The sequence below is a fragment of the Lygodium microphyllum genome, chromosome 2 (genome assembly GCF_053477565.2).
Source record: "Lygodium microphyllum isolate KBCC chromosome 2, Lygodium_microphyllum_v1.1.10, whole genome shotgun sequence".
NCBI classification, from domain to species: Eukaryota; Viridiplantae; Streptophyta; class Polypodiopsida; order Schizaeales; family Lygodiaceae; genus Lygodium; species Lygodium microphyllum.
This window is the reverse complement of record NC_141136.1, coordinates 67,213,598-67,239,332: the sequence shown is the minus strand read 5'-3', so window position 1 is coordinate 67,239,332 and position 25,735 is coordinate 67,213,598. Positions and strand designations below refer to the sequence as shown.

Below are 25,735 nucleotides of genomic sequence, written 5' to 3'. Positions count from 1 at the left end.
TCATACGTGCTATCATCATGACCAACGGTCTTTCCATATGTTCCCAACCATCACAATGTTGTGCTTCCAGTCCATCACAGTCCATAAGTGGCATCCGTCTAGTATGATAAAGGCTTGGGCCCCAAATGGCTGCTCTGTAGAGTAGTGTGGGCATAACTAAAGTGTCAAAAAGCCACAATTTGGTACGAGGCTCTTGAAACTGTATGTGTGCACATTGCCACTCTAGAGTACCCAAAGCTGCATATGCCCATGCAAGCCTAGCCTTTGAAGTTTCCTTCCATGAAAACTGTGGCCCTTTGAAAGTGACCCCAAGGTATACATACTGTCTAACCATTTCCACAGGCTAACTGTCATACATAAAGTGATGCTCTGAACGTGTCACCCAGCTGCCAAGGTGTTAAAGACCATAATTTTAGTCTTTCCAAGATTAACCTTGAAACCTTTATCTTCACAGAACACATGAAATGCATCTAGATGTCATTTTAGTCTCTCGGGTGAATTTGAGATGAGCACCATATCGTCTGCATATAACAAAATTGGTATCAGTACCCTAGCCAAGTTGGCTCCCATACCACCCCATCTCTATATGCAATCAGAAATCCCATCAATGTACAGTCCAAACAGCAAAGGAGAGAGGGGACAGCCTTGCTTTACACCAACCGTGCTAGACACTGAGTCTGTTGTACCTCCAGGCACTCGTACTCTCCCTGTTACAAATTCATACAATGCATAAATACACCCCTGCATATCCTCTGGGACCCCAATGGCTCGCAACCTTTGCATGAGTCTTGCACGTGGTACAGTATCAAAAGCCTTGTGAAAATCCACAAAACAACAATAGAATTTTTGCCTCCGTGATCGTCCCTCCTCAATCAAGGCCCTTAGTGTGAATATATGGTCTAGCGTGTTGTATCCGCGGTAGAAGCCAGCTTGTCTTGCAAACCGTATTTTCTTTGTTTCTCATGTTCCACAATAGAGGCATATATCTTCGCTAGCATATGGCCAATCATAATAGTACGGTAGTTGTTAGCAACCAATGGATCTCCACTCTTAAAATCAGCACTATTGTGTGATCACACCAACTTACTGGAAACCCCTCACATACGGCTCTATTGAATAGATTCACCAAGATAAGGGCCAGTGCATAACATGCATGTGCAAAATGCTCTGCCACAAGGCTATCTTGATCATGTGCTCTCCCATTCTTCAACCTCCAAATGGCATATCTGATCATCTTTTCCATAAAGAAACCACATTGCGTTGGCCTAGAGTTTGATGGACAGGGTATCTGCTCCTCTGATGGAACATCATACAATGCCCTAGCATCTTCATGCCATACCATAGGTGATGTCAACTGAATTGGGGGTTGTCTCCCATGAAATTTCCTCCATGCCTTCTTGCAGTCTCTGCTCAAAAAGAGCTGATACTTCTCTAACTCTAGTTTGGCTAAATAATCTCTCTTCTTTTTCCACACAAGACAGCGAAAGATATTCCTTGCCTGTTTGTGTACGCATGTCTCTAGTGTAATATCCCTCTGTAGGCGGGTCCTAATCTGTCTGCACTCATCATCATACCAAGCCTTTTAAGAGGCAGTATATATGCATATTGCTATATAGAGCCCATCTTACATGGGAATGCCTCTGAAGCTGCAACATGTAAAACCTTCGCTAGAGATCTAGTGACATCTTCCAGTGGTTCATGTTGGTCTAGCTGGCTTAAGCCATCTCGTATTGCATCACTATAGATATGCGACGCTTGCTCTAGAAATTCATAATGTGGGAAGTGTGTAACTGTGTGCATATTTCTTGTCTCTAACCACATGTTACAGTAAATTTTAGGATCACATGGTCAGCTGCTATACCAATCGGCTTATCAGATATCTCAAAATGCTTAATTTTTGGGATTAATGTTGGGGAGCCCATTACATAGTCCACAAAGCTGGCCCCTTTTTTGCTGTTCCAACAAGTGAAAGCATCCACCCCCGGCCAGCTTGATAGGCCATTGAATATAGCCAATTTGTGAGCACTTCCTAAAGCTAGCAAATGGGATCCATATGCTGTCACCTCCTTATCTTGAGATGTCCTAACAAGCCCTAGTTCATCCAATGCCAATTCCTTAAACATTTCATGTTCAGTATCATAGAAGGCGGACTGCTCACTTCCTGTTCGAGCATTAAAGTCTCCCACTACAAGTATGTCCCCACTGCTTGCATATCTCATAATATCCTCATGTAGTACTTCAAATGGTGATCCCTCCCCAAGAGCAAATGTTGAAGAGGCAGGTGGGAAGTAACATATTGCAACATATAGATCCCTCGGGTGCCCTATCCTCAACCTTACCCACATATATCCAGCATGCACATCTTGTGACACCACGTGAATCATGTCTTGGAGGCTCTCATGATAAAGAATAGCCACCCCACCTAACCCCTTGGTTCCTCCTGGTCTACGGGGTTGAGGTCTATAGACGCTCTCTCATTTCTATCCCACAACATCCAGTAATCTAGAATTTATACATTGATGTGTCTCTGTATACATAGCCATGTCTACCCACGAAAAGTATCCTCAAAATAACTTGCATCAAGTCTCATTGAACCATTACAATTCCAAAGGGACATCTTTAGCACCTCATAGGCCTCGTACCGTCATTGTGACCTCCATTCTGCTATGACTACTTTGCCATCTCTATACATAGCATACTTGCCTTCTTTACGTGCCTCCAACACTTTTGGCATGCTAGCCCTCCTGTGCTCCAACTGTGCGGGTGTGAGATCCTCATCAAGATAAATCTTTTCACCCTTCAAAGCCTTTCTCTTTGATAAGAAGGCCCTTTTTCTACCCATGTCCTCAAATTTCAGCATGAGGATCTGACATCTTTTGTCATTTGGATCACCTATCCTCCAAGAATCCATAATGTGTGTCTCGTCTGCACCCATCTTAGCACAAAGTGTTTTTGCATCCTTTTGGGGGTTTCCTTTTTTAGCCCATCCCACCACACATACACGCAATGCGCGGAGTTTCCTCTTTGCTTCCTCCTCTAGTGTTGCATTCATCATTTCTACTTTGTTCTGAGGCATCCCTTTGTTTCTTTTGACTACCTCAATCCATCATGCATTTTCTTCACTGTTTGCTAAACATTTTCTACTTTCTTTTGAGCTCCCTCTTCCACATTCACCGATGTGTACATGTCTTTTTTTAAACTTTCCACCTCTTTCTTTAATTCTGGTGCGTCTGGAATTGTTGTTTGTGCATCCATCATTGACTTGTATGTCCCTAATTCATTCTTACATGACTCTAACTGCCTTTTGAGTTCAACAATCTCTATGTCCTTAGCTGCTATGCATGCATTTGTGTCAACTTTCAATGCATCCATATCTGCTTTCCAAGCATCCCTTTCCATGTTCAATTTATCTATCATATCTATTTGTAAGTGAGACTTGATTTCTTTATATTTTGCATCGTTCCAACTATTAGAGCATGATTTCCCATTTGTTTCTACAGCAACACTTAGTTCTTTCCTTAATGTCTCCTACAAATTTTCATATATATTTTTTTGCTTTGCATCCATGTCATTCATGACTTTTTGTTGCATGTTGCCATACACCCTCATGCATGCTTTCAGGTTTGCATCCATTTTAGCATTCAATTCCTTTCCCCATGTTTCATGCATTGCATTCATGTCACTTGATACCTTGACAATCATTGGCATACATATTGCTGCAATCTCAGCTCTTATGAGGGCTTTCATGCCATCCAAACCATTTGTTGCAATCAGTCTTTGCATCTTTGTCCATCGCGCTTGGCGCTTGTGGGAGTGGCATTTTCACGAGCTCTCCTTCTGTTTTGTCTGTAGTAGAACTTTTCGTCATTAGTGGGGATCTTGTACTACCCTTCTGATGCAGTGCCTCCTGTGGTTAGCCCAATTGGTTGTATATCAAGTTTGGTCTCATGTCCACTGGTTTCTTCATCAATATTCTCTGCCATCTCGCAGTCCAAGGCATCCACTCAGTGTGCTTGCATTTGTACCTTGCACAGCCCCACGTTGACCCTGCAGAGACCCCTCAATGACTACCAATACCTCTGCAACTTCTAGGACAGTATCTATCTCCTTTCGTAGGGACCTGACCCTACAGGACAACGGCTGTCCCCATGTGCAGAAACGTGACCCTTCAGAGCAGTTTCTTCACGTCAGCAATCATGCCAGACTGCCATCCCTGCTGTCAGACTGCCGTCTCTTGGAGGAAGAGACAAGGCCATCAAAGGTTCCACAGACTTTCCCTCTTCCTATCCCTGGTTTTCCTCAGTGTCCTACCATGCAATCAAAGCAATCAAGTGCAAAGACTGTGTCTTCTCCTCTTGCCCAAGCCAAGCTCCATGTGGTTAGTGACTAACACTATGATCTTGTTGGATAGTCATCTCCTACAACTGCCAAGTTTCCAACCTCCCCTAGAGCACTTGATCAGCCAACTGAACAACCTCGATCCTCTTCTACTCATGGAGGCGAGCCTTCCAAGCCAAGGAGAATGAGAAGGTCTAGGTTTTACTATATCCAAAAGTGTTTTAGTGAGATAAGGAAGGCCCAAAGAGCTACATAGCATGTCATTCCAAAGACAGCTTTCATCAAAGTTATCAAGAATATTTCTGATAGATTATCAAGAGTGTCGACTAAAATTGGCATGCAAAAGAAATGATAGCTTGCAGCGATTCTTTGTCTTCTGGATGCAGCTAAAGACATTGTTATTGACTTTATGAATGATGCTTACATTGCTACTGCTCATACTCATAGAATCACCTTGATGAACAAAGATTTTAGTATGGTCAACAGAATCAAGTATAGGGTCAACAAGGTATTGAGGCCCTTGCCCACTACTGATAAAAAAAAGCACTTGGCCACTACATCATCAGTAGCTCTATAGGTTGTCTAACTATGGTTGGTTGTATGGTAATAAGAGGCTTCCCCCTTGAGAGATCACCCTTTGTACCTCAATTACTAGCTTTGGTTGCTTATGCAACTTGTCCTCTCATAAAACACAACATCATGGTTGTGGATAACCTTCTAAGTATGTGGATCCCCAAGGCAATAGACTGTCTCACCTGCATTACCATATCTAACAAAGATGCATTTAATGGACTTTGAACCCACCTTGTCGTGTTTGTCTTTAGAAATATGGCAGAATGCCTCACATACATCTAAAGACTTACAAATCTACATATAAGGGAGATTTTCCAATCTATACCTCCTCTATAAAAAAGCACTTGAGATCCTTAGCGTTCTGCCAAAATCATCCAGGAAAGCAAAAGGACCAAAGATCAATGATGTGACCAACAAAGACCCCGTCACAGTAAGAGTTTGTCCAACAAGAAAAACTGCAAGAGGTCATAGAAACTAAGGATGAAGTTTGCAAGAGAAAAATCGTTATACTTGACTTTGTCAATTATAAGAGAAAAGGTGAGATGTATGAACAAATGGTTGTCGATATTTCTTACACTTCTAAGAAAGAGGACTATCTTAGCATATCTCCTGAGGACAAGTCCATGCTAGTTAAAAAAGATATTCAATTGTCAGATTCTGTAATCTATTGTTGCATAAGGTAAGGCATTTTGACTCTCAAAATTTTTACTATATGGAATGATGGTGTTGTTCATTGCAAGTAACACTCCTTTGTTTTTGCTATTGGCTTTAGGGCGTTGATCGCTTCTCTCAACCAAAAAATCTCTAAAAATACACTTATTGTTGATCCACTGTTATCAATGGAATTATTTTCGAGATCTAGTTTGAACATAGCAATATTTTTCAAAGCGTCCAATTCCATTACAAACGACCTTTTTTTTTTTCTCACGTCGAAAGGTATACAATTTTCCAAAAGGATTAATATATACTTCTTTGTTGTATTTATTGCTTACTAACATTTCATTTTACAGAGGACATTGGAGTCATATATATATTGATATACTCACCAAAGAAATTATCCTCATGAACTCTCTAAGTGGTATCCAAGGCCAAGCAAAAATGTGTGTTGAATGAAATACTGCTTGCTTTTTAGTTAATTGTTTATTTTATTTGATTGTCTATTTTAGTTACATGTTTCCATTTGCGGTGTAGGCAAGCTCGTGACTACCTTCTTGGGCATCACATATGAGGATATTATTGATCCTAAAAAATCATATAACTTTCTCCAACAAGAAGCATACTTGTAAAGTGATACACATATTTGTGGATGGAGAGCGATTTCAAATGTCTGCAAGACAATAGATTCAAAGATGGTCAAGATAGGTGAGGTGAATATAAGTCTCTTTTATATTATTTGTTTTTTAAGGGATCCCTTTTTGAGTTTACCAACTCGTTACATTTCTTCTCCCAGTGCCAAGATTACCCTAATTCATATATGTGGTGGATAAAGAAGTGATGTTTTGAGTTGATTTTGGATAGGGCAATCACAAAGATCAATCCCGACTCCCCTCCACAAAAATCTTCAACTAAGAGTAAAAGCAAGGGTAATGGCAAGTCATCTGGAAAAACTAGTAAGGTAAACTCCAAAAAGAAAGGAATACCAACACTTTTCCTATGAAGTCTCATCCATCTCCTCTTCAGTCTGATGAGAAGAGAGTCCTTATCAAAGTCAAATTCTTTCAACAACCAAAGAAAAAAGCCATTGTAAAGAGACTAGAGATCTTTGCACAAAGCGACGAAAAAGTTACAATGCCAAAGAATGAGAAGGTACCACAGACAAAAGAATATAAATAGATGCAAACAAAAACTTGGAGGAATCTCCTTTGTTATTTTGCATCCTTTTATATTTTTACTTCAATTTTGTAACTCTTGATTTAATGAAAAGCTTTTTATCCTATGTAAATGTAATAATAGTTTTCATATTTATAGCTCAAAACTTACAATTGTGGGAGGCAAACAACTCATACAAGAGAAAGAACGTTCAGCTCTTTTCCCAATTGTTTTACCATTGACTTTAAACTTATATCTAGGGGATGTGCTGTCTAGCAGCTCCAAGGTATCCCTTACATCCTTTAGACTCCAATTGAAAGTGACATTTACCTCCTTTTCTTCTTCATGTGCTATAACTTGCGCCTTAAGTTTGAAAGGCATGCAATCTGTATCAGAATCCAAGGGAATCTAAATGCCTAGTTTAAATTTGTATCTTCTATAATCGAAGCCCAAAGCAAGAGTTTGTTGTGCGATGTTATAACACAAAGAAAAGGATTGGGGACATATAGCACACCTCATGGTATCGCCCTTATAGTTATACTCTCTAGATTTCCAAAGCCTTTCTAGAATGTTGTCCAATTCCTCTTCTACAAAATTTCTGCTTAGCCAAGATACCTTTGTCCTTTGTAAATGTGCTATCTTTGAAGCACGCCACAAAGATATGCAAGGGTATAAACCATGACACGCGTATTCTTCTTGAAATCCTTTCAACCATCATGGATTTTTTAATATCCTAACATATTTTGAATTTAAAGCTGTGTATCGTTGCCTAATCAAGAATCTCCCAATTTAGAGATAAAAGACTTGGTAATGGCAAATCCTCAATATGTCAATATATACGTTCTCTAGAGGGAACCACATACTGTGCATAATATACAAAAACCCTTCTCTCACTAAAAGAACCCACAGTCTAATCAACATAGATAATGTCTGCAACACCTTATGAATCGCATGAAAGATTCCACTTAAGCTTTCCACAGGTTGCCATTCAATACTTGTTGACGGAAATATATCGACAACCAAGAATTTGTTATTAGTACTTTGCTTAAATGAAAAAAATATTACATACGTTATCAACTCGACTTACAATGTGTTTGCTGAAAAATACGTTCGTTTGGAGGCAAGTGCATATCCTTGGCCATATAAACATGTTGCACTTTGACAAACCACCCTTCATGCATAATTTTGAAAGCAATGACACATCCCTTCCAGTGATGTTTTATATCCTTTCATTTTCTTCCTTTCACCTTGTGAGAGCCCTTGCAAGAGGGTAACATGATAATCCAATCGTTTATGCAAAAGGTTTTTGGCTTTTAATTTTCATCATCTCCTTGGCTATAGACGGTGCAAGAGTTTACTAAACGAGAAGGACGCCTTTTGAATGCCATACTTAGATTGAATTCGCAAAGAAAGAGGCTTACCGAGAAAGGTGAATGAACTAAAAAGGAATATTAAAAAGAGTAATGAGCTCTCGATTTTCAAAAAAGTCATTATTAACTTCACAACATCGTTATCCTGTCCTTTCTCAGATTTTATAAGTAAATAAGGACTTCAAGACTACCAAAACGTATCAAACTTTGAAGATTTTGGCTAAAAAGAAGGAGAGAATCACAAAGCGGACTCTACTATCTCCAAAAAGGAGACAAGAATATCATATTCTTGCATACGTAGCAAACTCCGTCCTTTTCTTAATCCCTGATTAACAAAAGTGTATTTTTAAAAGCGTTTTTTACCCTAATGGATGCCAATTATGGGCCTCTTAGGGCTTGATTATAAGAGAAGGTTCAATTGTACACTTTCCAAGATCAAACTTGTTAGTTGTCAACTTTTCTTTTACCCAGAGATAAGAAAATTCTATTAGTAAATCTCCTCAGGACAAAGTATCCCTATAAGGGGCTTTCAAACCAACAAAGGTTTTTTTTTTTTTTTTTTTTTTTTGCAAGTAAAATGTGGCTGATTATATTACTCAAAAAATTTGATTACAACGGAGTGCTCATGCTCAACAGACTAGCTGGAGCTGATGCAAAGTCACAAATACATCACCTATACAAGCCTCTCAAGATGGTCTGGAGGGGATGGGAGCAAGAAGCCATGGGGAGAGAGAGGTGTATCGCCAAATGAGACACCCTACCTGCATCACAAAAATAGGTCCTGGCCGCCTCAAGTGCGCATGAAATGACAACGGAGCTCCTAACGAGCCCTGGACTCGCCCTGCACCTGATATCATCGGCCGCAGAGGGAGTGGATAATGGAGGTCCAAAGCTCTACTAAGGTTGCATGTACTAAAAGTCTCTCTTTGCCGAAAGCCTCTTGACACCACGCCTTCTAGATATGCCATCCAGTAAGACTCCCTATGAGCTCCCATACCTCCAGCGGTCTGCTGTGGGCTCCAATACCTAGTGGACGGGTAAAGCCCCAAACCGACCACTACGCACGACCCTGCCTCGATAATGAATATCATGTCCTGCATCCTGGTCTCATACGGAAGGTGACGGCCCTGGCTGACTGCCTACCAACAGAAAGCTCCCCATGAGATATATTCAAGGTTGGGTGCTATACAGCGAAGGATGTGACATACTCCTCTCCACACGAGCTGCGCCTCCTCACATGACCAAAGGCAGTGCTTTGGGGTTTCCAGAGGTTGCTATATGCAACACTTACAAAATCTCTCCTTCTGCATGGTGGCAAGCCAACTTCCCACCGCCAAGCCTCCATGTGCCACCAGCCATAAGAAATACGACACTCTCCTCGGCCTCCAACTATCCCAAAGGCAACGCCAAAAAGTCCGTCGGAAAGGCTCCGTGATGTTGTGCTCCGCCCAGTGCCTCCTACGTGACGGCGCCCAATCCATATCCTCCTGTATCAGTACGTGTCTGCCAATCCTAGCAATGTACTCTAGGAACCTGGGTGGTTTCTTGGCAACCGCAGTGGCCGGTCATAGCCACTCTCCTGGATCCCATTCCAGTTCATTAAGTGGTCTGCCCTCCCAGATCCAAAGGCGCCACTCCCTAAGCTCCTTCCAGAAGACATAGAGGTCTAGTCGCCATGTCTTCCCCTGAAGGCCCACCACCCGAATCCTCCTCCACGAAAGGGCAGTTGTCCCCTCATCCTGGTGCCCTCTATCAAGGGCCAGATTTTCCCCCTCCTGAACGGCGAAGAAATTCCCCTGTGGGGTGCCGCCCACTCTACTTGCCACCTGTAGAGGGATACCTGCTGGTGAAAACCTAGCTGCCCATACCTCCCCGAGCTCTATCGGCTCTCGTATCGGGGGAGCAAGCCACTCCTAAGGTATTGCTGCGTCTATCTCCCTTCTCAACTCCACTCCTCTCTGGCAGCTTGATACTCGCTACAGTACCTCCTCGTCCGCCATCCTGTACACCTCCCGCCATGTCCTGATGGTACGGGCCGGGCCAATCTCCCAACCAGCCCACTGGATGTGGAGGCACTCGCTGATCTGTGCCCCTTCCCGATCTTTGACCTGGGGTTCCAGATCACCGACTAACGGTCTATCTCCTCCTGGCAGCCTGGGGGGCTCTGGATTAGGGCCTTACGGAGGCCCTGCCACACGCAGAGTAAGCTGCGTAGGAAAGGCGATCGGGGGGAGGTGATCTGGGCTGACATAAAGATCCATCTCAAGGACGGCTTCCACTCACCACCTAGCCTCGGCCTACAGTCCTGAAGGCCCTCCTACAATAAGACCTTCCAAGTCTGCCCGCCTGGTGTGAGGTTTCAGACAACTAGCTTACCCAAGAGGACCATACTCTGATACTCTGGGTCTATGATCCCAAGCCCTCCCTCTGACAAATGTTGTATGATGGTCGCCCATGCCACCTTGGCCCTGGAATCCATGGAACCATCTGACCCTAACCAAAGGAAATTCCAAACTAGGCGACGAAGCTGCACTACGCATGAAGAGGAGAAGCACCAACATGAGGCGATATACAAGGCCGTCGCTAGGAGGACCTCGTTAACCACTAAGGCTCAGTCGGCTAGTGAGATGCAAGCTGTGCCCCAGTAGGTCAGTTTCCCTTGAATAGAATCAAGAACAAGAAGAAACTACTCAGCATGAGTGATGTCGAGTCCCACCTGGAACCCTAGGTACCGGACGGTCTGCCCTCTGCTCACCCATCTAAATCCCAGGTGGACATCCCACTCCGTGCTAGAGTCTAGGTCTGTGAGGAAACCAACCAACTTTCGCCAGCTGATTTTCGCTCCCGGTGCAGAGCAAAACACGTCAAGAGCCAGCCTCACTCTCTCCAACATCAACTCATCGTCCTCTATGTAGAGTGTTGTGTCATCTGCATACTCTGAGTCTAACAACTCAGTCTCCTCTCTCACTGGAAGTCGAAGGCCGCATAATCCACTCACGCGTGACCTGAGGAAGTGAGACATCGCCTCTGCAAAGAATAGAAATAGGTAAGGGGCCAGGGGGCAGCCCTATCAAACCGATCTCTCCAACCGAAACTCCTCCTCTCGCCTTCTGCCTATGAGAACCCTGCTGGTGACCGATCTGTAAAGAGCAAAGACCCCGTGAATCCAAACCTAGGGAAATCCCAACCTCATTATGGTGCCCTCTAGGAAATCCTAGTCCACCCTGTCATAAGCTTTCTTGAAATCCAAGAGTAGTACGACCAGTCTCTGCCCACTGTGCTGAGCCCACTCTGTCGCTTCAAAGAAGATAAATACATTGTCTAGGATGCTCCTGTCCTGGACAAAGCCTATCTATGTGTCATGGATGATGTCTAGAAGCACAAGGCGTAGTCGCCTACCAATCATCTTTGTCAGTGCCTTATAGGCCACTGACAATAAGGTGATTGGTCTCCATTGGGAAAGCTCCAACCGGTCTCCCCCTTTGGGGAGAAGACTGATAAGGCCTGCCAAACGACTCCCTGGCATCTGTCTTGAAGTGAAAATCTCCTGGAACACCATCAGTAGGGGGTCCTTCACCACTTCCCAGTAGGTAGTGAAGAAGGCCTTAGAAGGGTCATCCCCTCCCGACCGCCCATCATATGTATGGAAAGCCTCCTCTAGTTCCTTCTTTGTGAAGGGGGCTAGGAGGGAGCATCCCATCTCCCCTGTGACGAGGGACGGGATGTGATCCCAGACCTGTTGTCTACATCTCTGTTCTCTAGCTGAAGCTGTCTCCTGCTAGAAGAGGCGCGTGTAATAGTCGGTAGCAATCTCCATCACCTCGTCTGGGCTAGAACGAGTCCTCCCATACTCATCCCGAAGACTGCGTATTTGCTCTCCTGCGGTGCGAGGCTAGTGCACCTGGAAGAACTCCCTGCACATCGTGTCCCTCTTCCGCACCTAGAAGGTTGCTGAGGTTCGGAAAGAGAACTCCGAACACCTGTCCTCAAGCCCAGCAATGACTGCTCGCGCGCGCATCTCCTGTGCGTGGAGGGTGGGATCCCCTGGTGCCTCCTGTAATAATCTCTGCATGGCTGCAAGGTCCCACCGGAGTGCTCTCTCCTCCCAGCTTTGCTGCCTGGCCTGTATAGCTGCCTCTTGGCAGATTCTACTCGACTCGGCTAGGACCCCTGCAACCTCCTCTGCTATCCGGTCCCACTCTTTGGTCCAAATCTGCTCTATCTGTCTCGTCACCTCCTCCCTCCTATAGATCGAGTCGCCAAGATAATGCTAGTCCCCGGAGCTATCAACTAAAGGGAGTGGAAATAAGCAACATAGTCTAACAAAACTAGAGGCTTAAGGGTTTGGCCCTCTGGTAGAGTTTGCACAACCTAATCATGCGTACTTGACTCACAAAACAAAACAAAAAATACTACTGATGTAGAAGAAGGATGGTTCTTGATGCATACATATTGATTATAGGGCGTTGAAGAAGAATACTATCAAGAAGCACTTTCCTATTTTGAGGATTGATAATATCTTCGGTATTTTCAAGGATGTATAGTCTTTAGTTGAATCGCCTTGAGGAGTGGATATCACATTAAACATGAGGATGTATGTAGGACTAACTTTTGGATGATCTTTGGCCCAATGAACTCTTGGTCTTACCCTTGGGTTTGCGAACACTCCTGCTACCTTTTACAAGGTGATGGGTTAGACCTTTTGTCCTTATCACACACCTATTGGCACATTCTTTGATGATATTGTTGCACATTCCAAATATTTGAAGAATCATGAGGAGCATTTGGCCAAAATGTGTAAGATACTTAAAAAGAATGGTTTAGTCATCAATGGCAAGAGAGTGAATTCTTCTCGGATGATATTCACTTTTTGTGACACATTGTGTTTAAAGATGGTATGAAGATGGATCAAATGAACGCGGATGTAATAAGAAATGATACTTATCTCAAGATTATGCATGATATTCACAGCTTCTTAGAAGTATGTTCTTATTCCCATTATTGTGTAGAGATTTCTTGACCCCTTCATGCTCTGACTAAGATAGAAGCCTAGTTTTGGTTGACTAAATTGCAAAAGGCAGCTTTTGAAAAGCTCAAGAAAAATTTAATACATACCCCATTGTGGTTTTACTTGTTTAGCATTTAATGTTTATGGTTCTATGTGATGCATGTACGAATAGCATTGGTGTTTTTTAATGTAGGATGGTTTGGCTATAAGAATAGGATATTGCATGGTGCTGAAAAAGAATTTGCAGGTTTATGAGAAAAAGCTTTTGATAATTATTCATGCTCTGACTACTTGAAAGCCCTTTTTTTTGTGCTAATTTCACAATAAAAACAAATCATTAGACTCTAAGATATTTCTTTACTTAGTCTAGGATATCAGAGAAGCACCAAGATGGGCCAACTCCATTATTTTCTTGGATCCATTTTCATAATACAGACACATCATCTCTTTAGATATTTATTCACTTAGTCGAGGTTATCAAAGAAGCACACAAGATGGATCTTATCCATGTTCCATTTTCAAGTTGTTCATGTGGATGGAGAGAAGAATGTGATGGCTAATGTTTGTTGCAAAAGCCTATTCTATTCTATTATAACCTTGATGAATGAAAGAGCACTATGTGTAAAATAAAGAATTTAGTAGAGCTTTTGATCAAGTGTTTCTTGATCAATGGCATGATCATTATACAATCATAGATAGTTTTCTCATGCTGCATGCAAAACTTTGTTTTACTAGACCCTTGAGGAAGAATGTCATAATACAATAAAAAAAGAACATGTATCATTCTTCATTAATTTACATATTCAATAATTTATCAAATTTGTTTCCTTTGTAGTTAAAGATATCTAGAAAAGTACATTAGAGTTGGGCCATTGATGAGTGGTCATAGGTTATTGAGGACTCATGCACTGGGTTAGAAGAAAGATAGTATCCACGTCTACCTATATTACTAGATTAAGGACCTGACTCAATCATATTAGGATTTGACTCACACATAGAAAGGATTGATGCCTTGTAAATGTGGGCTAGATCTACCAAAATGGATAGTTAGAATTAGCAAGATGCCATGACCATGAAGAGTTTGTATAATGTGCATATACATGTTGGAAGTTTAGAATGCACATATCTTTGCATAGATAACTCATATGAGGATTTCGGCACTGTTTGTAATGTATTGGAAAGTGCTTTCAGATGATACCCATATTGGATCCACTTCTACTTGTATGCTTGGATTGGGTGCCTATGATGGATCTCAATCATTTCAAGGGTCTAACTTGCACACAGAAAATATCAATTCCTTGAAGTGTGGGCTAGATATGCTAGAATGGACATTTACATGGCATGAACATGAAAAGCTTGTACAATGTGTATATTTATTTCGTACAAGAAACTCATACAAGGATTCTAGTACTATTTCTACACCTAAAATTTAGGGATCTTGGATTATGGGTATCATTTGAAAGCTCTTTCCAAGTACATTATAAAGTGCTAGAATCCTTGTAAGAGTTTCCTATGTGAAGATTTGTACTTTTGAGCTGCCATGATTGAACTCTCTTGTCACATCTTCTGTCTCCAAAGTATAAGGCCTTCTATGCTAGTCTCTTCACCTCCAGAGTGTGGAACACCATCATATGGGAATGGCTTGTGCGGCGTGTGCCCATGATATTGGAGCAAGTTGCACCATAAGGAGTGAAACCACCCTTCTTCAAAAGGACAGTAAATGACCCGATTGAGCACTAATTACAGCAAGCATAAAACTCACATAAACTGAAATTTAAATGTTCCCGAATTAATCTTGGACATTGGACACCTAGTTGGCCCCAAAAACTAGTGCCCTTCGAGGTATTTCTTTAGCTTCTATTAGAATTGGATAAAGTACATTGAGACTCCAATCTCCTTCACTATGAAATGCTACTTGCTTTTATAAACGACCAACAAGCCTTCAATCTAATTTGCCCCTTGATCAAACAGGGGATTGGCCTTCACTTGGCCCTTGGTTGGTTGAATCTAGCTACAAATCCAACAGGGATGGATGGTTGTTAAAATCTTTGGCAATTCCTTGAATTCCAACTGCTGATTTCACGTACTAAGCCTTCAATTTTCTAGCATGGAACCCAAGGGGCTGAAAAACACTAATGTATGCTGTAAATTAGGGTCTACACTATAGACAAGAGAGAGCTGACGAGAGAAATTTTGGGTTTTTATCGCAACCAAGTGCTCAAATTTGCTGCTGCCCCGCTCTGGAAATGGCTCAATGACTGTAATCTACCATCAACAGGAGCCCCACATGCAGTTGCCTACCCTTGTGGGGCCCAAAATTGCTGTTGCCTAGTTGTAGACAGCCTACAGGGGCTGTCATCTGCCTTCAATGGTCTCCTGATCAGCTATCCTTGACAGTCTCCAGTGGCTGGAAAATTGCAGCAGAAGCACTCTCTCCTCCTCTCCCAACCTCCACAATGTTGGAATGAGACAGTGTGAGCCTCCAACAACCTTTCCCTTGCTTGCATGGGAAGATTTTGCAAAGTGGCAGCCTTCCAAATGGAATTTTCAGCCTTTTTATTAATTTTCAAAATTAATAATTCTAGAGATTAATTTCATCTCATCATTGCCCACAAAATTAAATGTGCCCATCCACAATTAAATTGGCTAGGCCATTCCAACTCCCAATTGGTCTTGAGAGTATTAATTAGCCCTTGATCTAGCATTAATTAATTAATTAATTCCTAGTTTCTAATGTCACCATTGGCATTTAATGGCTAATTAAATACCCTAGGTCAAAATTGACACCATGCAACACCTAGTACTTCTTGAGTATAAATGACACCACCTCATACCTAACCAGTATAACTAATATCACATGACCACTATAACTTATTACAACTTTTGCCTTTGACACCCACTAACATCTTGGGGTCCTAAGCTTGTCATTGTGACTTAACTGACTTACACATCACGTGTGCACCTCGCATGTGTAAATTTAATTAATGTTTAAACCAAACACTAAGCAAAGCATTAAATATTCACATCCCTATGACAAGGAGTGGAGTAAAATAGCCAATCATGCCTTTGTTGCTAGTGCATCATCATGTGGTGGCAATCAAAAGTAAAAGAACCGTAAAAATTGAAGGAGAAGGACAATAAGTCCAAGAGTCATCCCAAGTGTTCACACTATGGAAAGATGACTCATCCAAAGAAAAAGCATCGGAAGAAGTACCCCTATCTTTGGCTTGGTGTGAAGGATGGAGCGAAGGATTCCATGGCTACACTAGCCACAACGACAAAGTCAATCTTTGTGCATCTCTATGTAGTTGATGATACCACCCTAGCTTCTTTATCAGAGAAGCCTTGGCTTGTGGATTGTGAGGCACCTTCACATATGACGTATCATTGAGATTGGATCCACAACCTTCATGGCTGATGGAACACAATCACCATCGTTGTAACTCATTAGTGTCTATTTGAGGTGTGGACACCATCCCGTTTCTTCATGATAGACAAGATTCTTTAGCTTAAGTCCTTTATATCTTCATGATAGAAGGCTTCAATCTTCAATCTGTACATGGCCTCACTTCGATGGGGACATGTGTAGTCTTTACCCAATAGAAGGTTACAATGAAGAATGCCACATCTAGAGCTGTTCTATGGTTTGGTAAGCTCCACAAGCTCACATCCATTGCACCCCTTATCTTCTTTAGCACTTGGATTCTTATGGCATGCATGCTATAGGCACCTTAATTTTGACTCTAGTCGATAGGCTTCTTAGAAGGGATTGGTTGAGGGCTGGCTTAATTTCCATTCCAACCTTCCTTCTCTATGCCTAGCTATTTGAGTGCCAAACAACATTGTGTGCCTTTTCCCAAGTCGTCTACTCAAAGGGCATCTATTCCCTTGAAGTTGGTACATATAGACTTGTGTAGTCCATGCACATGACTTCCCTAGGGAAAGCCAAATACCTCATGCTTGTGGGAGATGACTTCTCCAAATGCATATGGGCCTATTTTTTGAAGCTAAAATTGGAGGTCTATTCTCAAGTTTGTAAGTGGAAGTTCTTTGTTGAAAAGAAATCGCCTTTAGGGTTCAAGGAGTTTAAGCCAAAGTTGCAGGAGAGTTTGCCCCTAAGGAGTTTGACAGGTTTTGTATAGGCAGCAGGGATGTAGATGGAGTTTTCCAATACCAATGCAGCATCCGAGAATGGTATCACGGAGTTACAAAATTGGGCAATGTTGGAGATTGCCCATTCCATATTTAAGCATTGAGGTTTGTCTCATACCCTTCAAGTTGAAGTGGTGTCTACATCAGTTCACATTCACAATAGGTCCTTGATGCTTGCATTATAGTGAGGTGGAATCCACCTTGCTTTTGTCTACCCTTGAGGTTCCAGCACCTTCCTTAATTTGCTCATCACACTGTCTTCTTGGCAGCCATGCTTGTTCTCCATAACTTGCTTTGGACAGCTAAGAGGCATCCTCTAGCTTTAGCCCCAATTGCTAAAGTTGCTCCAAGAGGTAGTAGATTCAAGGGTCTCTCAGATCTTTTATTTAGTGATAGGCAATGCTTTCATGGACCATTAGTAGATCAAGAAGTCCCTTTGAGCTTTGGTACCAATTCCCCGTCCTTGCAGCTTAAGTTGTTGAGTTCCTCTACTATGTGGTTCTCTCTACCGAAGGAAAATTTTCACAAATCAGTTCTTAAGGATTTGCCAGTTAGTCTGAGTATTGGAAGTACCATTTGTTAGTAGGCCCTTTCAAAGTACGGGGGAGATGGACAAAAAGGCATCTTCTCTATCCACCCCATGCCTTAGACACATGCTTGTTAAGCAGTACAAATGGCCTTTCAGATCTTCAAAGGCAAACACTGTGAATGCAAGCAGCTTGGTAACTCTTAGCAAGGCTATGCAGGGATTGTGGCTAGATAGGGGCTGGAGGTCCTCTGCCACCTTCCAAGCTTCCCCCTAACACATTGCCAACCCTAGAACTACAAGATGCACTGCTAGCCCTCTTATGAGAATGACAAAGGAGGTTAAACGAGACATGTGAGAATGCACAATGAGCAAAAGCATAACTAAGTAAGATGAATAAGAGCATGAACATGAACAAGAAAGACAAGAAAACACGATCAACAACATCTATCATAAGCATACATAAGCAATACTATAGGGGACACTCTATAGGCTCTCCGGCTCTCTTCCCCGTCTCTCCAAGAACTGCATGTGACAGCATAATCAATGGGAGAGGGAGCACTCATATCTATAACCCAAAGTCACAGAAGTGGGTCAGCCATAATTAAAATGGGCACGTTTCCATAACATGACCTAATAAATGTTCCAATAAAAGACATAAATAAAGCCCATGATATGCTCAATAAATACAATGCTAACACCTTTCACAAATCATGGGTGATATTTACAATAAACCTATAGTGATGTAGACATGTAAAAAACCATTAGCACATTAGTACAAAAAACAATGACAATAGATGCATCATGAATACCCCAGCACTAGGTGTACTAGCCAATGCTAGATACACCTCGGAGAAAATACTATGTAGATATTGTTCATAGACAAACCCTGTAGAAGAGTAACAACAATCATTCTCATACTACACGGTCAAACAATGCTCGTCAACCTATCATGAAGCATAAATCCACCACCTCTAGCCATCTCGCTAGAGTGTCCTCTCATGTGAGATCCAATTAGGAGCTAATCACACTCATTGTGAAAGCATCCCATCATGGACCCAGAGTCAAACCATCTCCAAGGTTTTGAATCCACTAAATAGTGATACCTAGTAGAATCCAAACACCAATGGTCCAAATTGCATCACATATATACATACACACATACATACATACATGTGTGTGTGTGTGTGCGCGCACGCGCGTGCATGCGCCTACCTATCACTCATGGTCCCTCTCTAGCCTAAGTACACATGTCACTCCGCTACTAGAGGACAACAATGTCCCCTCCCCAAGCCAATACATGTACCAGAGGAGAAGCAAAGTCACGGTAGAGGAGTAAAGGAATAGAAGGCACCCACAATAGCACATAGCTGTCCAAGGATCGGGCATGCACCATCATGCTGAAGGAGTTGTATTCATCCCTCCCTATCAAAAAAGCCAGTATGGCATAGTTCTCTGACAAGAAACCTAAAATCATCAAAGCAAAGTGTCATAAGAAAGATGATATGCAAGAACATAGGGAAACAAAGTTACCTTACATGGCCTTTTTTTGGGCGGGTGGGGGGGCAAGGGAGCCAAGAATAATCACACTTGTCAAAGACGTTAGACCGAGAAGATAGGTCACACTTGGAATATGTATGCAGAACTGCTACACAAAATATTTCCTTAAATAATGGAAGTTACAAGATCTTTAGACTTTCATCCAAGTCCTTGCAAAAAACAAATGCTTGGAAATGTTGGAGGCACTTTGATTGAAAAACAAGTCCATCAACTGATGACACATGAAAGTCCAGAGGTGATTGGGTCCAACAAGTAAACACTATGCTTGCTTCTACTAAAAAGACATGAAAGTTCAGAAGTTATTTATTAGGTCCAACAAGTAAACATTGTGCCTGCTTCTACCAAGTCCATAACCATTTCAATTTCTATAAAAATTAGATTTTCTTTTCACTGCACTGTTCCAGTCTCCTGATCCTTGCTTTCTCATCTTTTGCTCACAAATCTAGTTTTCCTTTCTTATTAGCAAACATCATCAGCTCTTCTTCATTGTTATGTAAACTTGTAAGAGCCTAGGCTGGTAAAGATTAACATCGAGTCAAATGAAATTCTTATCAACCCAAACGAATGACTTAGCGATACATTGGAAAGTCACTCACCTGCTCCTCCTTGGCCTGAGAAAATTCCAAAAGCTCTTCATTAATACTGACAAGCTCTTCTATTCGATGCCTCTGATCTTTTCCTTCTTTGTACAGTTCACGTACAGTGGTCTCAAGTTCATACTTTTGTATCATAACGGCTTCAGTTTCTTTTAGACTAGCATACATCCTGTTTTCAAGGTCTTCCAACTTCTTGTCTTTCTCTATGCATTGAGACTCCAAGGCAATGACCTTAAACTCAGATTGGGCAAGTTGTTGCATCATTCCATCTATTGTGCTTTGAGAATCTCTAAGCTGTAATAAAGAACAAATACAAAAGAAATATGAGCTAATTACAGTTAACAAAATGTTATAACAATCACAATATTATAAGCATTTCATCAAACAAACTTGAAATTCAGGAGTACATTGTGAGCTTTGCAATGTTCATGTTTTTTAACTGCTGAAAGTATAGAGCAATCACCTTAAGCTCAGTTTGTGCAAGCTGTTGCATCACTCCATCTATGGTGTTGTGAACATCTCTCACCTGCACATTCAAGCAGAAACATCAAACTAGATGATTCAAAAATACAAAGGTTTGATTGTGAACAGATTCACCTTTCTTTTGAAGTTGCATAAACAAACTTTTTTAGTTCAAAGTAGATAAACCAAACCATGAGAAGTATACATAAAGAATAATTGTAAAAACTTCCAAACAGGTTGAGAATCCTAAAACAAAACAAGTTTGCAGATATGCATTCAGAATCACGTATGGTGTTTTATCCTGTGAAAATGGCTACTTATCAAGTCTACTTCCCAAATAAACATGATCAATCAGTCTGATAGTTATACAGACAATGGACTATCACAATCGGTTTGTTTTCTTGTTCTTGTCCTTCTTGTTGCCCCCTCCCAAACCTGCAGTAAAAGCTTTAGTAAGGCTGGCTCCACTAGCACTAGTTATGGTGGCTAGGATACACGAGTCATGGGATACACTGACTCTGATTATGCATGATATGTAGGCAATAGGAAGTCCACCTTTGGCTATGTCTTCACCTGCTGTTCCTTGGATGTCTAGGGTGCATAAATGCATGGCCCTATCTACTATAGAGGCAGAGTATGTTGTAGCCCACTGAGGCTTGCAAGGAGACTCTCTAGTTAGGTTCTCTGGTGGTAGACCTTGGCATTAGTGATGTAGTCCCTACATACATTCAAATTCTATGAGTGCTATTCAATTGGCCGATCTTTTATTCAAAGATGAAGCACATTGAGGTGTGTTATTACTTTATTCGAGAGGTCATTGAGGACAAGTCCATTGATCTTGTCAAGATCTCAAACAATGACCAAAATCCTATAGATTTGCTCACTAAAATTCTCAATAGAGCATTTTGCATTCCTTAGGAAGTTGATGGGCATTGGATGAGAGTTCATTTGGTGTAAGTTACATATTCAGATATGCACTCTGGATAGTTCACAATATACATACAGAGATCTTCCTTCGCTTAAACAATCTTTGCAACATCGAAATAAGGACTACTGTATAATACTGTGGACACAGCAGTTGTATAACAAGCAATACACTACCAGAGAAAAAAAGTAAGTCACATTTACTCTACTGAAGGCCAGAGTGACCAAAACAGGGATTATAGCTAATTGATGACATGTCCCATTGTGGATAAAAAGCGTTGAAGAGCAACGGACGAGAGAAGGGGAAATACAAGAGGACATGATCAACACCATCAAAGAAGAGATTCCAAGGCAGTCACCAAGGACATAGATGTCAAACTTGAGGCCATCCAACAGGGATGGGTGGAAGTGGTGAGGAAGAACATAAAAATGGAGGTGGAAAAGGACAGCCAGAGAGAGGAATTACACATTGATGCCACTAGGAAGAGGATGAGGCAAGCAAGGTGCCTAAATATGATAGTCCAAGAGGGTTATTTGCCCAAAGAGAATCATAAGGCCCTATGTGTGCAGTTTGGATATAAAGAGGATGCCAAGAGATCCTATCTACATAGATGATGACCCATGAAAATGCAAATGGAGCATCATTGCACCAATATGTCGAGAATAATTAAAGCTAGGAAAGAAGGCAAGAAGGCAGTGTACAAGGGCGACCAAGTCATCATTGATCAAAAGGAAGTCAAATAGGTACTCACAACCTATGACACTGATACTTCAAAGATACAGATAACAGTGTAGAATTGTAATGGTTCGCTCTAGACGCATCTAGGAAGAATGGAAAAGGGATGGAGAACCAAGATTTGATCATGATAACAAAGATACAACGGAACATGGAGAGGGGGTTGCATAGAGTGTAGGATACACCTACAAGTCTATCTGTAGAGGCAACATGAGACATCCAACACCACAAGGGTCAAGAGGAGTGGCACTATTGATCAAGTAGGAGCTACAGGACCAAGTATGCACCATGGCACTAGATCCTAATGCTCGATACATGTGGATTAGGATGGATCAGATGCTATATATCACCCTACCACTGGGGAGGTACAACAGTAGGAGGGAGAGGGAGATGGAGCAGCAGATGGGGAGTCTCCATTGACAGATAAATCAGATGAGATTATACACTACTCAAAACTAAGAGAGATTCTTCTAGTGGGACATTTCAATGCCAAGACATAGAGTAGACAGTGAGACACACATGATTTGAAGGACCCAGGACAATTATAGGTGATGTATGTAGAGGAAGCTGGCATAGGTAAGGTATCACCTGACACTAGAGCAGATGGCACATGATATGGTCAACGTTGTGACATCGTTTCATTATCCACAACGGGATGAAGTGGCTAGGATCTGGAACATTGACTTTCTTTCAGTCCACATTGTTACAATAGCATGTATTATGTCCTAGGCTCCATTGAGACAATGGAGCTAATCAAATCCTTCACTATCTCCCTGTGCTCGATTGGCACGGATCATACCTACTTATCCCTTCCCATGTCCAGACTCCAACTTATCAATCCCACAAAGTACCAGCCACTACCCACACCCAGCCCACCACCCCCATTTCACACATGAGCTGGCTGGCATATACAATCACCATGTCTACAGTGGTCTCACCCAGTTGAAGCACACTGCTCCCCTAGGGACACTCACCTCCTAGCTCACTTCTATCCTACACTCAACTGCCCTCTAGAGCTTTCCACACTCCACACACATGCTATGACAGCAGGCTGAAGCTTTCAAGATGATAGTGACAGTAGCTGATGTCACAAACAGGCTGGCAAGAGCAGCTGCAGGCTGGTAAAGGTGTCAAAAGTCTAGGCAATGGCTAGGGCAGATCTCTAATGGGCTGGTAATGTCCTCGAGAGGGTGTAGGCAGAATTTAGAGAAGGCTGGCTGGTGTAGAATGGTCAAGGATGGAGTGGATAGTAGATACCCACAACACGCTCTATTTATGGACAATTTTTGGGCGTTTTTAATTTTTTATCAGCATTTAATTGCTTTTTAGGGATGTTTTAAGGAAAATAAAATAAGCATGAATGCACAATAATTTTTATAAGTGCATCCCTTAATTTAGTGGCTCAACACCTCTTCTTAGGCTCAAAAGATCCCAAGAAAGAGAGAGAATCACTTCTCCACTCTCGTGCACACGAAAGGTCCCACCCCAAAGAAACTAAGGCTTTGGACCAAGGGTGCCTCGATGGGCTGCCCAATGGCCTAACATGACTGTAGAGATGATGGATATCTTCTTTTGAGGTTTTGTTTTCTTTGCAAGGAAATACATGAACAGCGAGACATTAAAGATTATCCCTGATTAAAAGAACAATTGCACTGCAATGACGTTGGTAAAGGGTTATAGACAGAAGGTGATGAGGTACATGAGGATAAATTGCTGTGGAATTGCCTTAATCAGATTTTGCCACTGATAATTGCTATGAACATGGTGGATCCAAGTCAACTACTCTTTCACAAGGTAAAAACATGCTTACGCAATGTAAGGATCTTTCAACTTGGATGGACACTTGCTTTGGCAAGCTTTTTTCCGTTCCAAAGGCTCCAGACACATATGTGAAATCCAATGAGACTGCTTTGGTGCATTAAAGTACTAGCTAAGAATGGACACTGGATAAGAGAGATCAATGAGACTGCTTTGGTGCATTAAAGTACTAGCTAAGAATGGAAATTGGATGAGAGAGATCATGAAGGGTGTTTGATGCAAATGTTGGATAAGCCATAGAAGTCTCCCCACTACCTGAGGGTAGCTATGCTCATCTAATGTAGGACTGTCAAAGTACTTAGCTTCACAATAGAGTCTAGTGGGGTGGCCATTGGTGTTAGATATCCTCAATGCCCCACCCTCATAAGGTACCACCAATGATCCATGGTGCTCTAAGTTGTAAGGCCCCCATTATGAGGAGAAGCCATGTGTGAGCATGGACATTGGTTGGGTCCTGACTTGTATGTCAGATGAGGTCTATGTGACCGGATGGCAAAAAGGTAACCTTTGTAGATCTAGCCTTTGGGTTAGATAGAGACACACAATGCATTGAGTTGTGAGTGCAGGAGTTATCAGCAGCAGGAACCCCTATTTGGGGGTCCAAGGGCCGTGGAAGTGGCCCCTAGTTAGGGGGGTCTCAAGGGGCGCTGGCCCCCTTGATTCCCAATGGTAAAGGGAATATTCCCAGGCCAACTAGGGAAGGTTCATAATATAGTCAGATAGGCTGACTAGACTACCTTCCCGTGCTATAAAAGAAAGACCCCTCCAAAGCTATTGTCAATCTATCTTTCACCCTATCAGAGTTCTTCCAGCTACCATTAAGCTCCTCACCTATCATTTATCTGGATTGCCATCTACGCTTCACAGTGGAAGGGCACGAGTAGATAGAGCCATTTTTATATCAATTCGTTTGAAATTAAAGCAGTTTCTATTCTTCTCATATTTGATGTGTATTCTCTACTTCTTACTCAGATTTTGTCCTCTGCACCATGTAATTTCTACTCATAGAATCAAGCAATTGAGATTGTGAAATGACTTGATGAAGTATTTGGTGGCAACTTATTTAGGAACAAGGTGACTTGGTCATCATCAAACTTGGGATGTCCGATGATTGCAAACTCAACAACCACTCACCATTTCAACTAATCTAAGCTTTAGGTCATCTTGGTCAAATATTTTGAACTCTTGGAGGCCATGGCCAAGATTGATTTGGCAAGTCCTATCACAAGCCACATGGCAATCAATCAAGTGTGCCTGCCAGTTAGATGTAAGGTGAAAATGCAAAAATTGAGGGCGGAAGTCGAATAATAGAGCTTGCATGAGCTCGACAATGGCCATGGCATTTCTGCTTCTCCAAGAACAAACTACCTCATAGGGGGACCAATAGGGATCTATCTAGGGTTCCAACCCATGAACAAGGTCCTACAAATCCCTTGAGTCCAAGACATGCTGCATAAGGTTCCACCAAGTGGTGAAGTTCGACCCGATGAAGTGAGTCTCGTCACACTGAATGCATTCTTGGTTTGTAGCTAAAGGATGGAAGGATGAGTAAGGTGTCGGATAGATGGGTTGCCGTAGGTAGACGAACATTTGACCCGCTGCTACATTTAGCACCGAGGTGCTTAGCACAATGACTCCTCGATTTTGGCCCGTGGAAGGTGGTACTACATGATAGAAGGCTGATGGACCACTAGGCATAGGTATTTGAGCAAATTGTGTGGCCATGTAAGTGATGTTTGGAGCTTGAAATGCTCAGGTTGGATATCCTTGTGTATAGGCCTCCACAGGTGCTTGGTTTGGGGGGTGTACCCCTAACACTGTTGGACTCCGCCACCCAGATAGGAAAGGAAATTATGGGATATT

The 25,735-nt window shown here is 42.1% G+C and overlaps 1 protein-coding gene across 1 annotated transcript in view; it reads right to left on the bottom strand.

The window, feature by feature from the left end:
• Positions 1 to 25,735, bottom strand: part of LOC148039842 (uncharacterized) — a 96,056-nt gene that overhangs the window by 5,570 nt on the left and 64,751 nt on the right. The window contains exons 6-7 of the mRNA XM_087665776.1: positions 20,396 to 20,458; positions 19,933 to 20,226 (exon numbers count right to left, since the gene is read on the bottom strand). Coding sequence (XP_087521902.1) covers positions 19,933 to 20,226; positions 20,396 to 20,458 — 357 coding nt within the window. The remainder of the gene's footprint in view (positions 1 to 19,932; positions 20,227 to 20,395; positions 20,459 to 25,735) is intronic.